At 35.5% G+C, this 17,744-nt stretch overlaps 1 protein-coding gene across 1 annotated transcript in view; it reads right to left on the bottom strand.

Annotated features, from left to right (window-relative positions):
* The window catches only part of LOC137401148 (splicing factor 3B subunit 2-like), a 30,651-nt gene extending 13,086 nt beyond the window's left edge, over positions 1–17,565 (bottom strand). The window contains exons 1-10 of the mRNA XM_068087522.1: positions 17,445–17,565; positions 11,764–11,825; positions 9,898–9,914; positions 9,246–9,282; positions 6,543–7,463; positions 5,417–5,578; positions 4,804–5,022; positions 3,425–3,700; positions 2,530–2,685; positions 1,794–1,934 (exon numbers count right to left, since the gene is read on the bottom strand). Coding sequence (XP_067943623.1) covers positions 1,794–1,934; positions 2,530–2,685; positions 3,425–3,700; positions 4,804–5,022; positions 5,417–5,578; positions 6,543–7,463; positions 9,246–9,282; positions 9,898–9,914; positions 11,764–11,825; positions 17,445–17,538 — 2,085 coding nt within the window. The 5' untranslated portion in view covers positions 17,539–17,565. The remainder of the gene's footprint in view (positions 1–1,793; positions 1,935–2,529; positions 2,686–3,424; positions 3,701–4,803; positions 5,023–5,416; positions 5,579–6,542; positions 7,464–9,245; positions 9,283–9,897; positions 9,915–11,763; positions 11,826–17,444) is intronic.
* Between the last annotated feature and the right edge of the window lie 179 nt (positions 17,566–17,744).

The raw sequence follows: 17,744 nt of genomic DNA, 5'->3' as shown, positions 1-17,744 counted from the left end.
CATGGTTAAGTCGCAAATCACGAAGTTGAGTTATTCGACTTTAAAGTTGCACTAACTGAATTTATAATTTTGGTAAGGATTTTTGTAACACGTGCTTCTAGACCAATCAAAGAGTGATCTTTCTGAATCTGAAGTCAGTTTAGATAATAAATGTCTAAAAACTTCAGAAAATACCCTTAAAACCGTCGCTATGCTAAACAGGAAGTACTAAAAAATGGCGTCCGAAAAACGTAATCGTTTCTTTTTTGCCGATTTGAAGGATAATTCTGACATTTTGGACACTAATAAAGAGTACTTTGGTATTCCAACTGATGCCAAAAGCAGTGTAAGTAAAGGGAATGACCATGATATATTCCTAACTATTCTTATAAGATTTTTACAATATTTAATTATAAGAATAATTATTCGATTTTATAAGATTTGATTATAAGAAAAATTATTCGAATTTGCAAGATCAAAGTATAGAGTGACCCATGATGTGCAATATGTTACTGCTATTATTATTTTTTTAAACATTTTGTTGATCATACTACGGTTGTGCTCAATATCGCGGCACTGCCAAGGCGTTATTAATATCTGCAAACTTAGGTAATACATTTTCTTATAGATATACAGCCATTTCTATGACAACCAGCCAAAATCTGTTTAGATTTTTAAATTCAGCATAATGTTTTTGATATAAAGACAGAAATCTAGATAAATATCACAACCTCTTAATATTGGTTGCTATGACGTTTTGAAATGTAAACAAAACTGTGCATCGGTTTTCGTTTCTCAGACTTTAACACCAGTTTTCTCGGAACTATGTTTTCGCACTGGTGGTAAACATGCATTCAGTTTATTGACCATAAGATCTGCTGTATTTAAGCTAGAATCAAAAATTTTTTTGCAAAATAACTGTGAGAATTTTCTCCTTCTGTTAATGTAGATAACTCTAAATCTTATAATCCCGATTTGACCATGGTTTCTGTGATCATGACACATATTGCTTACTAGCTTATTTCTTACAGACTCTTACACACAAGGGTCTGTAAGAAATGTCAACCATTGCTTAAATCTTGACTTACTAATTATACATGTACGATTATTTAGCCATTGCACTTGCATGTGAAAGCATTATGTTCAACTATTTACCTCATTCCCACCTCTGCCCATTCCGAACGATTAAGCTAATTTTCAAGTGATTAAAATTTGCTTGCCTTTTGCAATGATCTTTTCAGTTGCCACATTTTATCATTTTTGTCAATTAGAGCCCAGTTTTGTTTTCATTACTTGCAGGTGCCATAAGATGGCTTCCAGCCTTTCAGGATAAACCAGTCAAAATACGGCTCGACGTTCATAACGAAAAAATAAAGATATATTTGAACCCGCGATCGTTAGTGATCATTTGTCTGATCAGTATGATAATAATTCAGATGATGGTAGTGATGTAAACTCTGAAAACTTTGAATATACTAATACAAGTGATCGTTATGGTAGCTCAGACGGCGACGATACTATTGGCGTTAGCTAGGCTGCGGCGTTGGACCTGCCGAAGGGAATGCTTTCAAACACTTCCTACATAGACAATTGTACATAGTCATAGCTTTTTTGCAGTAGTACACATGTTAATGAATGTTTATGTATAAAAGGTTTTTATTAATAGAAATAAATTTCAGTTTGAGCTATGTATATTCATAGAATACCGAACTTATTGAATTTTAAAAAGTAAATTACATGATTTACAGTTGTTTTTGCGGGGCTTCTACCCAGCCAAAGAGTTAACACAGATATATCATTTTAAATAGACCAACCTCTTTAGCCTGAGCACCCTTCTCTTCGTCGTCTTTATCATCATCATACTCCGTTAGCGGTGGTTGTGCCTGTGTTGTTGGCCTCACTGTGATAGCACTCCTTGACTCCTCAACAGCCTGCTCCATGTCTTGTACACCAACCTAAGCGCGTAAGAGTTAGTTGTACTAGTACAATTCACAATACCTCAAACTGATCATCGGGATTGTCTAAAAACTGAAAAATGTGCCAAAAGTTGATGAAGTTTTGCTGAACTGAATAGCTTGGCATTTGGGAAATTCTATAAATTATTGGTATGGGAAAATCGAATGCAATCACTTGCAACAAATGAATACGCAGTTACAAATTGTGGCACATGAAAGAAAATACATTTATTACCAAATTAACTAAAAAATGATTGGCTATCATTAGAAATTTGCCACTCAAAAGGGCCAGTGCAACATTATCGGTTATTTTAGTGATAGCAGCTAATCACTAGCATTCTAACGTTAACACTCAACGATCAGATCTGCATTTTGAAAAATGAACTTTCAGCTGGCAGAAAATACCATGAGGTGCTGTCGTAAAAAGGCTCCAGTAGACAGCCAAATTGTTGGTTTCACTCGTTAATTGAACGATCTCATTTTTCATGATTCAGCTGCGGTCTAGATTTGTTTAACATCCTGGCTATAGTGCAGTGTGAATCAAGGAGCTGCAAGGCTCTCAGCTAATGTAAAGAACTGTTGGTAATGAACAGACCTGCTTAGCCCTAATATCTTTCAATGCCAAGACATCCTCGAGCGCCTTTGGAAGTTTCCTACTGTCTTCAGACGCTGCCCCTAGTTTTAGGCCCACTGTTGCTGGCTTTGTGTCCATGGTGAGGAGAGATGGAGGTGCTCCAGGCTTGATCTTCTCCTAGTAAGATGAAATATAACTACAGATCCAACGTATTGCAATTTTCACAAACAAATACATACATGCGACGTGTTAACTTTAAACAAGCTTTTTCTGATAGGATCAGGTCTTTACGAGAGCCAATCATTCATTGAATACAACTTATAAACGCTAGTCAAATGTCTACCCAACTACAAGCAATGCAGTTATATTGATAACTGCATTGCCAATTGATACGTGTATATTGATATGAACATGAAGATCTATTGTAATAGTTGACTCTCAATGTAAAACTAGCATTAACTAAAAACTAATGATATAATAAAAAGTATGATTTCTAAAATAATTTAACAAGTAAACACGGTATATGTAAATTACCAACTCATATGCCAGTGCCTGATAGTCAACCTTAATGTTAAAATTTAACAGCTGACTACAGGTAGGTCATGGTAAAGCACTTGTCACTCCACTCCCATCACTGAGTACACTTTTGGCGATCAACAATGCTAAGAGTTGTCATCACATATGTAAGATTGAGCAGAGTTACATCATAGGATATACCATAGACCTATTAACTATACTTAATATACCTTAACATACTATATTTACTATAGTTAATAGGTCTATGGGATATACTGACAATATGGAGAGAAACTGCGTATAATCACAGCGAACCAATGACTAGACATCTTACATAGAAACTACAAACTCTGATTCGCTAACTAGACACGAAAACTAAAAAGGTAGCAAAGTTTGCAACCTGCTGCGCCTTTCTCTCAGCTTCAAGTTTAGCAGCTGCCTCCTTTTCCTTCTGTGCCCTCAGCTCCGCCTCCCGTTGCATTGCGAGGGCTCGCTGCTGCTCTGCCTTAGCCTGCTCTGCCAATCTCATCTCCTGCATGCGACGGGCTGCTTCTTCCTGTTCTCTTTGCTTGTCGAGCAGAGCTGCCTGTTGCTGCCTTAATAGCTCAGCATTCTTTGCTTGCTGTTCGAGGGCCTGCTGCTGTGCCAGCTGAAACTGCTCATGCTCAGCAAGTAACTGCAAATGAAAGGTGGGTGATTGTACAAGGAACTCACAGATGGTATGAAATTATATGGACATGATTACTGAGGGTTGTCTTTGTACATGACAGCGCTTTCACTTTGGGTTAAGTTTGAGTTCTAATACACATTAGTGAGGTTGAGGGTTAATAGGGGTTACTAAAATCTTTCCAAACACAATACCCGTGTTTTGGGTCAGCTTAAGAATTGTTATGCCTAACAGTGAACAGCGCTAGTTATTAACCCTAAGCAAGTGCTTAAAGGTTGACTTGCAACAAAATTCACATTACCGTTATTTGATATGAAAAGATTCACCATGTCTTACTCTGTTGTGTTGTAGGCGCAAAATATGTGGAAAGGTGATTACAAGCTCTTAAAAGCTCAAAAACGAAAAGCCGCCGTAGATTGGAATCTCTTTATTTCGATGACGTAACCACGAAGTTGCCCGGGTAACAAAAAAGTCTTAGGACAGAAAAAGTATTTGTATTTAACGTATAACAACATTTACCATTCTAACTTTCAAACTTCATACCATGAGAAAAGTGTTTTTTGTACAGTTCAAATGAATTAAGAGAGAAATTAAAATAACTGTAAAGGTTTTGAAACTTTTTCCAACAACTGTACCTTTTAAATTTCATAAAATGAAAGAAGAGTTTTGGTGAAATAAATTAAAATAAATAACACTCTAAAGGTGTTTAAATGTAAATGTGAAATCATTAGCAAGTAATGGCTAAATATATGTGGTCTGTTTGCTACGAAGACAATGAAAAATAGCTTAGTGTACAATTATATGATTTTAGTTCGTTTCAGTGTTGGCATCATTAGGAAAAAATATCTTATAGAGGGGTATAGAAACCCATAGTAAACATCTAATGCAAACACCCCCTGGTAAAAATCATCAAAATTTGATATACATACTGGGCATATTAAATACCGGGCGTACTTTAAATTACATACTGGGCATATTACCAAGGAGCTTAAAAGGGAGTAAAAATATATGTAAAGATTTAACAGAGAAGATTCAAGTCAAAAGAAGAGTATAACTGAAGTATACTAACTGAATATTGCTCGTAAAGAGAGATGTCAACCATAGTTACTCACTCGCTGCTGCCTCTCAAGGAGAAGCATCTTTTGCTGCTCCGACTCCTTCAGCTGCTGTTGCTCCATCACCTGCCGTATAAGCCTTTCATTTCGCTCCCGCTGCTCCAAGTAGGCAGTCGCCTGCTCAGAGATGCTGCTCTGAATACTGGAAATCGCTTCACCTTGCGCCAGCAGCTGCTGTCGTTGTTTCTGATACTGGTCAGCCATAACCTGGTTCCCCTGTTGCAAGCAAATAGCTATTTGGTAAGTTACTAAGAAATGATAGTCTATTTTTAAATTAATAAATATCCTAGTTAACCTGATTGAAACTACCATTAACTAAAGGGCTCATCAGATTGACAGGCATAAATATAAGTTTACCTGATGAGAACATCACGATGAAAACATAAAACGTCATAGGGCATTTTAACAAACAGAACAATTTTGAACCCCCCCCACTAATGAGATGTTTGTAACTAGAAGTTAACAGATTTTTTAACTGTCTGTTCTGAGTTATGAAGTTTTCACTACTTGAAAGAAGATTGTTGTAGACTTGAACAGACAAACTTTCCAGTGAACAGTGGAAATGAAGTACGCAACTCAAAAGTCTACAAAAAAAAAACAAATAACAGACCTTGTGCTGAGACTGTAATGCGCTGTTCTGTCTAAGAGCTGCCTCCAGTTGCTGCCTCTGCTCTTGGAGCTGTCTCGCCTGTCGCTGATTGGCATCATGGGCTGACTTTTGCCGGTCGAGTAGAGCCTGTTGTTGCTGTACAAGCAACATCATTTCCTGTTCCTGAACAATCATAAGTATCCATGACTTGTAGCAACCAGACATGGTTAAAATCACATCGGTCTCTTAGGCAAGCATAACTACGGTTAAACGAATATTACAAAAATTAAAAATATGTAAGCTCAATTAATTTGAACTTTACAAAGTTCAAATTAAAATAAATTACATCGCGTACCTCTATCACTACCTCTACCTACTCGTCGCTAAGCCTACGCTGCTACTTGTGTGTCTCTACAGTAGAGTAACAATAAAAACATTTCTTCTTCACTATTTATTAACTTTTTTATTGATTAGCTAAATTAGTTTTCTATATACAATTTAGCTTTGCTTTCCATATAATTTTTGACATAGTTTCAAATAAAGTATTTTCTTTGTTAGTACAATTACTTGCAGTATTTACTAGCCTTATCTTAGGTTTACGTTCTGCAAAATCAAGTAAACGAATAAGGACATTGTTACGGGAATATTTGATATACATGTACAAAGCAAATCTGGAAACAAATTATTTTGCGTGTAGAGATTAAATTGTATTAATTGAATTGAAGCTACAAGTTTTGAGAATAACTTACCCTCACCAGCATTCTTAAATATGGGTTTCTATGCTAATGAGTTGAATATTAGCAGAAAACTATGCCTATATTGAATTAATCATTCAACAAAAATCTAACTTTTAGGCAATCAGACCATCAATAACCCTTCGCCGACACCTAAAAATATCTAAAGAAAAACCTTGCAAGGTTACAATAATCTCACTGGTTTAAGAAATTTATATCTTGTAGTAGGTAAATTTTGAGCGCATCAGCGAATGGCCACATATCCATGACGCTATTTAGTTATCGTGCTTTGTAATGAACCACTGCAATTCTTATTCGTATATCCAAGTAACCTGACAGCACATACTTGACAGCAGATACTTTCAGTTTCAAAGATGAGGGGGAGGGAGTTAAGAATGAAGCCTTATTAGTACCTGTGCCTCTACTTGCCGCTTTTCTTTTTGTTGAGCAATAGCTCTGAGGGTCTCCTGCTCTTGGGAAAGCCTCAGCTGTTCGGCAGATGTAATCCTTTGGTGTTCTTCCTTGGCCTGTCTCTCCGCTTCCGCTTGATGTTGTTGCTCTGCAATGCGTCGTTGTTCTTCAAGCACTCTTTGCTCCTCTGCCAACCGTTGTTGATCGGCCAACCGCTTTTCATCTGCCAATCGTTGCTCTTCGGCTAACCTCTTTTCCTCAACCAACTTCTTTTTCTCAGCCAGTTGTTGCTCCTCGGCCAGTCGTCGTTCCTCAGCCAATCGCTTTTCCTCAGCCAACCATTTTTCCTCAGCCAACCGCTTTTCCTCAGCCAGCCGTTTTTCCTCAGCCAACCGCTTTTCCTCAGCCAACCGCTTTTCCTCAGCCAACCGCTTTTCATCGGCCAAACGCTTTTCTTCAGCCAACCGTTTTTCGTCAGCCAACCGTTTTTCTTCAGCCAACCGCTTTTCATCAGCCAACTGTTTTTCTTCGACCAACCGTTTTTCCTCAGCCAACCGTTTTTCTTCAGCCAACCGTTTTTCATCAGCCAACCGTTTTTCTTCGGCCAACTGTTTTTCTTCAGCCAACCGCTTTTCATCAGCCAACCGTTTTTCTTCAGCCAACCGTTTTTCCTCGACTAACCGCTTTTCTTCAGCCAATCGTTGCTCCTCAGCCAATCGTTGTTCTTCGACCAACCGTTTTTCCTCGGCCAACCGTTTTTCCTCGGCCAAACGTTTTTCCTCGGCCAGCCGTTTTTCCTCGGCTAACCGTTTTTCTTCAGCCAATTGTTCCTCAGCCAATCGTTGCTCTTCAGCCAACTGTTGTTCTTCAGCCTCCTTTTTACTTTCCTCTTCATTTTGTTGCACTGAAGTGTCCTCAGAGACCTGTTGTAATAGTTAAGCATGAAGCGAAGTTTGATTACCTAATTCAAACAGCTATCAGCCACTGTTTTAATGCTCTGTGAATATATCGAGAGGCTAAAATTATGGAGTAAAGAGGTTTTAAGCGATTTTTAGGACACACAATCTAGGAACAAAATGAAATGACAATGTACACAAAGGGAAAGGCTATTTAGCAAAAGTGAGATTCATTTTGCTAACCGAAAACTGTATTAAAGACGAACTTATATAAAATTTTAGTAAATTTTAACGGATAGTATCGGTATTTTTCTATCATTTGCAATTGTATTTGATGTTTGAGGTGATTTGACTGCCAGAATGTTTCAATATTAAAATCAACAAAACATGATTTCAGTTGAAACGCTCAGATGCCTTATTTTGTCAATTCATGCTGTTTCATCACAATGAGCAATCAAAGATATTTACCAAAAGGTACATACCGTACTTTTCGGACTATTAGCCGCTACTTTTTTCTGACGATTTGAGCCATGCGGCTAATATAAGGGTGCGGCTATTCTGTGACTTTTTCTTTCATCACTAGGGCGCATTAACCAGAATCTCCGGTTAGTGCGCCTCTAGCGGTGAAAGAAAATACGAAACAATGCCTAACGGTACTGTTCAGTTAGGCATTAGGTTAAAAAGCATTGGTTAATACGAAACAGTGCCATTAGGCACTGTTCCGTTTTAAACAGCAAAGTTGCTGCCGTGTTAAAAAGCACCGTCCTGAGTTCTGCGGCCTACACAAAGGTGCGGCTTATGTATTGTTTTATTATCGTTTTTTAGAAAATAAAACAGATGGGGGTTATATAGGGGTGTGGTTTATGGTCCAAAAAGTACAGTACACACACACATATATATATAATATATATATATGTATATGTAATATATATATATATATATATAAAATTTATTCATGTAAAAACTTAGATAAAAAACAACTTCATTACTTCATTAAGTTCAACTTCAACTTCATTAAATTGTTTACAATATACATATATATATATATATATGTATACATATATATATATACATTTTATGTATATATATATAAAAAACATATATATACATTATATGTATATACTTATATATATATATGCATATACGAACATACACATATATATACATATATGTACATGCATGTATCAGCAGTTAAACTAGGAACATGTATAAAACTAACTACTAAAGATCAATCATAGTAATTAGTTAACCCCTGATATTGCAACTAAATGATGGTCTGCAAAATATAAACCGACAAAACACGGTAACGGTGCATCTTAGGTCGGTACATACGTTGTTAATTACTTGTGTCGGGGTTGTATCCACAATGTTTGTGCGTTGCGCATGCGTTGTATGCGCGTTGTACCGACCTAAGATGCACCGTTGCCCAAAACACAAGTGACTTTGATATCTGCATTTAATAGCTGTTTTGTGAGATCTTTGCAGTTTATGTAGCCGCCAAGGCAATGAAAATGCTGAATATAAGATAATTTCTATGTTATGTATAGTTCAGTCTTTTTTAGAACACGCTTAAGAGCCCATAGCAAAATGATAACAGCCTTAAACGATATTCAATACATAATTTTAGAACATAAAAACTTAGAAACACTTCAAACTTCTTAAAACAATTCAAAGTTAAATTGTTTACAATATGCAATGCATAAATTAGCTTGGCAAGCAAATATCAGCGTGACTATATAAGCCTCTGTTTCTAAGGCTACTTAATGAAAAAAATTCATAAATTTATAAACACCAGTATAGAACACATACCTCCATAGGTTCGGACTCGTGGGCAGCCTCACTGGTGCTACAAAGAAACAGAAAACCTTCAATATTCACAAAAATCAAGTACTGCCAATGTTAAAAGCTGTGACAAACGTCCTGCAGCGTACGTGCAAAGCGCATAACAGAACGTAGAGCGTAATGACATTTGAGACAGGAGTAATGCCCGTCATATCATCATCATTGATCAACAAATATTGCACAGCCGACACACTATTATGCAAGTTCTTAGTCTATTCGTTATTGGGGGAAATGAAAATAATTCACAATTCATACCTCAGTATTTGCTAATTAACAGAACAGAACTGTCGGCCATTAACACATAACATAACGTGAAATATTCATATAAAGCTAACTCCAAGCAAATAATACTAATAATATTTCAACAAATGAATTGGCAACAAGGCAACATAAAATATTCGCACGTACACTCTGATAAGTATAACTTCCTGTGTAAAAATAATATAAAATGTGACTGAAAAAATGAAGGAAGCCATACGATGGAACAAAAATACTAACAAAACATTTCTAATAACCCTGAATGAAAATTGAGTCGTATGTATTTGTTGGTTTGTGAAGGATGTATTGAGTTGGCAATTGCAGAAGACATCAAGGACTGCCTGGGGCGTTTACAACATACCTAGCATCTGTGGCATCCTGCAATACAAAATTACATAAGAATATAAGATAATATACAGGTTAGTAATTTACTTAGTAGCAACACTGTCTTCACACTCATTAATTAAAGTGAAACCATTACTTATGGCCGTCTCAAACTAGTTTACAAGATATGACATGAAAAACGGGCAAATCTGAGCTTCAGACATACCACATTTGAGATTTATTAAAAATACAATTTTAGTATTTAATGAAGAAGCTATAGGTAAAAAGTAAAACAGAAAATATTGAAATTGAAAACAGCTAAGTTAAACTTCACCCAGTCAATCCTAAAGTAAGTTACGCTATCACTATCTCTATCTATCGCCAAACCCACAATTCCATTCACCAGTCACTAAAGTCAAATGACAATAAAAACCTATTTTACTGATTGATTGCATTTTTATTACTATACTTTACACACCTCGTAAAAATCTGCATTTGTTTCATCAATATGTGTGTGGATTTTTCAGCATTTATTAGAGAATAATGTTTTGTGTTGTGAAACAAATTAGACGAATTAAACTATACTCTTCTAGAAATAGTTGATCCAAGGCATGATAATTTTAAACAACATATATAACATTAAAACATGTTTTTGTATTTAAACTCATAAATAAAGGTTCGGATCTAACAGTATTTACAGTAACTGCTACAACGGTAATTTGTAAATGCACAGTAAACAATATTCTAGTACATGTATACAAAAAGCAGGCTAAGATGTCAACGAAATAGCGAACTCACAAAGCATCATTATGACCTTGTTTTTTTACAAAAGTCAATAAAAAGCCTACTTTTAATTTAGTTTAAAGGTTGACTTGAAACAAAATTCACATTACCATTATTTGATATGAAAAAAATTCACCATGTCTTACTCTGTTGTGTTGTAGGTGCAAAGTATGTGGAAAGGTGATTACAAGCTCTTAAAAGCTCAAAAACGAACAGAAAATCGCAGTCACACGAGACCGCCGTAGTTTGGATTCCCTTTCCAAAACGGCTCAAATGTGATGTAGTTGAGAGAGATGGTTTCCGTTTACACTTTCTTGCAACCTTATTCGTCGAAATATTTTCACAAATATACTTCACGCATTCAATAAAACTATGTCTATTGTTCTTACGCGTCTGTTTTATCATCATTGTAATGCTGTCACTTTTAGCACTGATATCTTATAACTTACCGTAAAAAATCGTTAAACTTTTTAGCCTTAGCTTGAAGGAGTACATATCATTGCCTGATAATCATGACGAGCCTGTTGGTCAACTGTGATAATCGAAAAGTGCTGCAAAAATTATTTGCGAAGTATTGGGTCACATGATCAGATTACGACTTGACGATTGAATAATGCCGAAACAAAACTGTAAAGTAGCGAGCATCTATATTTGATACGGGGTCTTCGGTAAAACCCGAAGTGTTTGTCATAAACTAGTACTACGATAAGTTTTATATTGAGTGTTCTATTGGCCTCTCAATTCACGTGAGAACATACGTGACAAGACGATAACCAAACTCTGCGGATACGTCATCGAAATCAAGAGATTCCAATCTACGGCGGCTTTTCGTTTTTGAGCTTTTAAGAGCTTGTAATCACATTTCCACATATTTGGCACTTACAACACAACAGAGTACGACATGGTGAATCTTTTGATACCAAATAACTGTAATGTGAATTTTGTTGCAAGTCAACCTTTAAACCTATTAGAAAAGGTAAATGTGAAATCAGAGAAGAACATATAACAAGAAAACTTGCAGAAATAAAAGACATCTTTCAAGTCAGTATATAGATAAATTATCCATATTATTCTGTCATTCAGGGAATCACGCTGAGTTGACAAACAAAATAAGCTTTACCTGAGATTGTGACTGTTCCGTAAGATATTGGTGAAGTCTGGCAACTAATTCATCTTTCTTTCCTGAAGAAAATACCGGCATATAATTTAGCTTTTATTGATTCAACATTTAGCCCTACCACTGCCATTATTTCAAGGAGTGCTCATGATCATAATCTCACTTTGGCAGATAAGCATTTGTGGTGAATTTGTGCTTGCTTGTAAACTAATAACTTCATATTTTGAACAAGAAACAAAAATCAATCTTAAAATTCAGAAACTTCACACATACACCAAATTTTATGTGAACATGCTGAAGAACAAAACAACCATGCCAATATTAAAAATCTCATTCAGTTTGATAACAACTGTAGAACTTTTGAACAACAGCAGAAGTTTGTTGATAGCTTTCTAGTACTACACATATACCAGTTTGTTTAGCCTGAGAGAAAAGATTCGCAGGAAACCCTCAATCGAAACTGATATTACAAAAAGTTGTTAAAGAAAATCAAACCGAAAGTATAGTGCAGTATAGGTAATTTGTATAGGTCTATTTGTATCATTGATCAGTGTACTACTAGAGTTAGTTTCAGAGAACACCTGCATTGATGCAGTAAATGTTTAGTCTTTTGATATGAAATTTTACAGTGATAGCAAATGAATACACAGCTAATCGCAATCAAACAGCAAAGGGTGGCTAGAAGCCTAGATTGGCAGTGAACGGGTCAAATAGCGAGGGTCCTAAGGTAGTGGACAATTTCATGTCAAGGTATTCATCTTAAAGCAATATAATTCTTTCTTTTAATACAACTTTTTTTAGTGTGCAGTATGTTAGTAACTCTTTCGCTACTAAATTAACTTCGTTCCCTGAGACATAACTACATACATTCAGTAAAACCTATTATTTGACAGAGGCTTGTATAACATGTCATAACTTTGGAGCCACATGGTCTATAAAAATATTATAATACCAAAATATCTAGTATAAATTTTGCATCAGCTGATGCCATAAAAAAGCTACAAATGTGTTGCAAAATGAGCTCGGATACTTTTTCGGCTATTTACGCTACGACTGAGCATGTCCGAATAGGATGATTTATCAACCTCACTACAGCATACGGCATTATTATCACGGCTAAAAATAAAACAACTCTCAGTAGTACTATTGTTCAATAAAAATCACCCAAAGACTATTGATCTAAAATTAGTAAAATCTTCTTAGTTGCTACGCATCTGTTACGACTGGTCGTTGCGGAGAGGAAATTGCGATAGAAAAATAGTTTTTGTAAAACGAAACTACGCTTAGGATGGGTTGTACATGTATTTTTATTGCCTCAGTGCATGCAGAAAATAGTTCCCTGTAATTCAAGTACAGATACAGTAGGCTAATTAATTAACTACTCACTAATCAAACATTTTTGTACGAAGCTCCTATTAAAGACGCATCACTTGGCCATACGAAAACGCCTTGCCGAGCTGTACTACGCAGCTCTTAGTAGCGAAAGAGTTAAAACAATTACACCTTCTTTGATGAGTAATTTTGAAAAATATTTTGATGGATTTGAAATACTATTTCAACAGATATAAACATTTACAACAGACTTGGAATCTACAACATTTTATGTTATGGAGCAGTCAAATTATTAGAGTTCTAATTTTGCTTGTTTATCTGTTCTGAATAATTACACACTTAGGTCTTTCTAACCATCCACTGGCTGGTGAGCTTTATCCTGAACCTTTGTCAGTAAACCTTAGTACAACATAACCAAACCTGGTTTAGACCAGCTAGCAGCTATATATTGATGACACTGACGAAGATGATTTACAGCTTTCAGTGTCCATGATGTCCTTTATTTAAATTAAATTATTACCAAACTGTTCAAACGACCAGAAGCTCAATTTTCAAACCTGTACCATCGCAAAACAATTAGATTGGTGACACATGATTGGCAAATGGAAATGCATTGTATTCGTTTCTACTCAATGACACCATCAATACAATGAAATTTGCTCCGTCAGATTCATGATTTAAATGTTGATGCCGAACATCAACTGCAAATATAATCACATTGAACTAAACTGTTTTTGAAAGTAACAAACTATAATAGGTTAATGTAGCACTCAGTCCTGCTTGTTTTTACGACTCCGAAAGATACCTCATCTTCACAGCTGTCTGACTTTTAACAGCTTCGCTATATCAAAAAGGTATAACTTCAGTGTCAGGCCAGTAGGTTTGTGTGTTGGATGTCTAGCAAAAGCAGAACTTGAGGCACTATACAAAAAATGTGTCTACCTCGAAGGTAATGTATGGATGTACTTCTACAATTTTGATTATTTGTTCATAGTAAGTTGTGTCTTGTTGAATTCACGCTTATTGTGATCATTGATGAACCCACACTTGTCGTATACGATATGTTATTAGTCATTCTGTTTGTTGCATAAAAAGCTTCGTAGTACAGGCTAAACAATTATATCCCTTTAAACCAAACCCCCATTCTAGCTCATCCGCCACACCATTTGTATGCATGTGTTGTGTTTATCATTATTGTGCGTGCTTTCTGAATTCGATGAACAAGAGAAACTTATATAGTGGCTGACAAGACCATTCTACATAATGCTCAACGAAATTGCATGGAAAATGATTTACGGTTTGCCAATGTAGACACTTGATATACAGTCATGTACGAAAGTATGAAGACACCTACTATAATTTATTATTTTTAAAAAATAGATAACTAGTTGTAATTTGTTTTTAAACAATACAACACAAAAAATTTATATTATTTTAATGCTCACAATCTCCTCTTTCTGCTGTTCCTATTTACTTGTCTCTAAAGCAATACTCTGACTGTCTTGTTGCTAAGCAATTTTAAATGTAAAAATTTTTTCACCTAGTGATATTTTGAAAAATGAATGCTTAAAATTTCAAAAACTACTAACTTTATACTGCTAGGGAAATAGAAGTGTCAAACGTTTGAGAAAATTTAAAATATTTTGGCACAGAGAGAAAGAATTAACACCAATTAACTTGTGTCAATGTTTCATTTATAGAGAGCAGGTCTCAGTGCATGAAAGTAGTATGTAATTAAAATAAAATTATGCCATGTAACATGGCCCTACTCATGATAAGAGCAATAAACTAGATTTAGTGTTCGTGGAATCAGAGCTTTTGGAAAAGTTGAAACTTCAAATACACACTGCAACCAGGATTGCCAGACGATATGATCTTAATTGAAATTGACCCTGGGCGATTACGCTTAAAAATATACCTGATACTAGCAAGGTGAAGTTCAATTTCAAAAAGGCGAACTATGAGGGAAGTTGACATTTTATTCTTGGATGTATCTGAAAAACTAAGTATTAATAATTACTCCGCAGATAAAATGTGGGACCTGTTCAAAGGTATTACACAATTCTCGATGTAAAAATATGTTCTTACACTGTTATCAAACCCAAAAAGGAAACCTTGGATAACACAATCTATATTATGCATAATCAGAAAAAGAGATAAGTTATAGAAAACAGCCAGGGTGTACTCTTCAGTAGAAAATTGTAATAACCTGAAACCCTGGAAAAACCAAGTGAAAAAAGCCATCAATGATGCTAAATTTAATTTCATCAAGTGTCATGTGACTCAAGAACTTGAAAAGGCAATAGCAAGCCACTCTTTGACTTGATTAATAAATCACAAGGCCAAACAAACAATATTGGATGCCTAGATAATACTCCTACAGAAGATATTACTAAGGCCTTTGCAATTTATTCTTCATGAGTGTATAATAAAGACAAATCCAATACTTAATTTTTCTTTACATATACCTCTCTCGGAAGAAAGCGGGAAAAATAGTAACAACAGAGTTAGGAATTGCCAACCTGATCAACTCATTAGACATCCGGAAGGCTGATGGCCCTGATAATATATCGACGTACTGTCTGAAAGCATTCAGCAGTGAAGTAAAAAGTTTATACCATGCCTTAAAGTTATAATACAAGCCTGTCTAGACCAAGGATACGTTCCTAATGACTGGCGAACAGTTAATGTTGTTCCCATATTTAAGAGCGAAAAAAGAGATCTCCCCAATAACAACAGACCTACTAGTCTCCCTTTTAAAATTATTGAGAATGTCATAGTTCCATCTGGCAACAGTTTTAATCTGATGAATAGTAGCCAACATGTTTTCCGCAAACGGTATAGCACCGAAACTCAAATTCTTAATGTTAATCACCATGCAACGCAGGCTCTAGCCGAGTACAAGGCTTATCATCTTATTTTTTCGACAGTGTTAAGGCCTTCGATAATGGGCCTCATCATCTACTTGTCACTAAGATCAATGCTTATAGATGTTCAAGTAGTGCAGTGGGTTGAGATGTGGTTGAGGAACTGAACTTTGTTTGTTACTGTTTTTTTGCATGAAGTCAGAGTTGTTTGCCTCCTCCTCAGGAGTCCCGCAAAAATCGGTTCTGGACCTCTGTTTTTATTTTTGCTAATGACATGCCCCTGGCTGGGAAGGCCCCATTTTGCGAGCTTTATGCAGATGACACTCTATCAGGCACGGATATCACAGAGTGCATGGCTGGTCTTCAAGATAACGTAACAGCATTGTATGACTGGTCTGTCCAATAGGGCATGACTTTTAACCCTACCAGATGTGTTCATATGGAGGTTAGGAAGGACTTTCCCAGTTTTACGTTATAGCTAAATAGTACTTCTATCTGGTCTCTTTTAACAAATCGTACTCCAGCCAAAAAGGTACTGTCGCTCCTCATTCTCGCATGGACCAATTCAAGTTTTCATTTTATAACAGAATTAGAGCATTATTAGATAGACCGGGGCAGAAGCCAACATAGTGAATTGCGAACAATTTCTTGTTATATTTTAGTGAGGTAAAAGGAGGCCAATAACGGAAAAAAAACAATTTTTTTATTAAATTAAATATCCATGTAATGCCTACAGGCATGATGGATCCTCCTATATATATTTATATATATAAATAATTGTACTATATTTATATTATAGTAGAACCTTAGTTGTATATAATAATTGTATATATAATTGTAAGATAATATATAACTGTATATTTATAATTAATAATAATATGTAATGTTTGTGAGTTGAAATTTTAATCCTATATTTATATAGGATTAAAGTTCTATATTTGATCCTATATTAAATATAGGATTAAAGTTTCAACTTGCGAACATTACAATGACACCACAAGAATACTAAACTTATTAAATTAAAATGGTATTTAACTTGATCATATTCAAGTTAATTATATATCGGGCTTTCCGAGTCCTAAAATTCAAGTGTATGAAAAATTACGCAAAATATAGGGCAGCTCCATACTTATGTACATGACTACTTTAGACCTGCTGCAGCAGTAGATTTGCATTATTATTATTAGCAATCTTTATTGTGGTAATCAATAGTTATCTTTTACGATATGTTTTTCACAATGTACCACAGCGAGTAAACAACTAAAAGTCAGTGTACACAATAAAAAACTAATGAGTGGTCTAACTAATATGATAATGTTAAAACTGAAAACACAAAATATGTAAGAAGCATGCTTGAGGGTTGATATGGGTATTGTTTACACAAAAACAGATTGTATCGGCAAACAGATTGCCAGTATATTCATCTTTGAACATACTGGTAATCTCGAAAAAACTTGTTTTTAATACTGTTTAGTACCCAATTACCTGTGGTTGGTAGAGCTAAACCAGACAGCTCTTTTCTCAAATCAATTACTCTTAATTTTTGAAGCTCCTCGGGTGATCTGTAGGGCGCGTCCATCTTTTTATTCGAAGAGCTACGAATGACTTTCAGATTACCTTCACAGCGTATGCGGCTTAATAGTCAACGGAATCACCTATCGCGCGTCGTGCGAATTCAGCGATTGGGGTATACAGCAGAGGCTTTTATTTCCAATTTCCATGTAGCTTGTTGTCCACGATAAAACTCACGCAGTCAATTCGCATCCAACTGTTAACCTCACTTCA

Source organism: Watersipora subatra, chromosome 7 (genome assembly GCF_963576615.1).
Source record: "Watersipora subatra chromosome 7, tzWatSuba1.1, whole genome shotgun sequence".
In the NCBI taxonomy this organism is placed as follows: domain Eukaryota; kingdom Metazoa; phylum Bryozoa; class Gymnolaemata; order Cheilostomatida; family Watersiporidae; genus Watersipora; species Watersipora subatra.
This window is presented reverse-complemented; position numbering and strand designations above follow the sequence as displayed.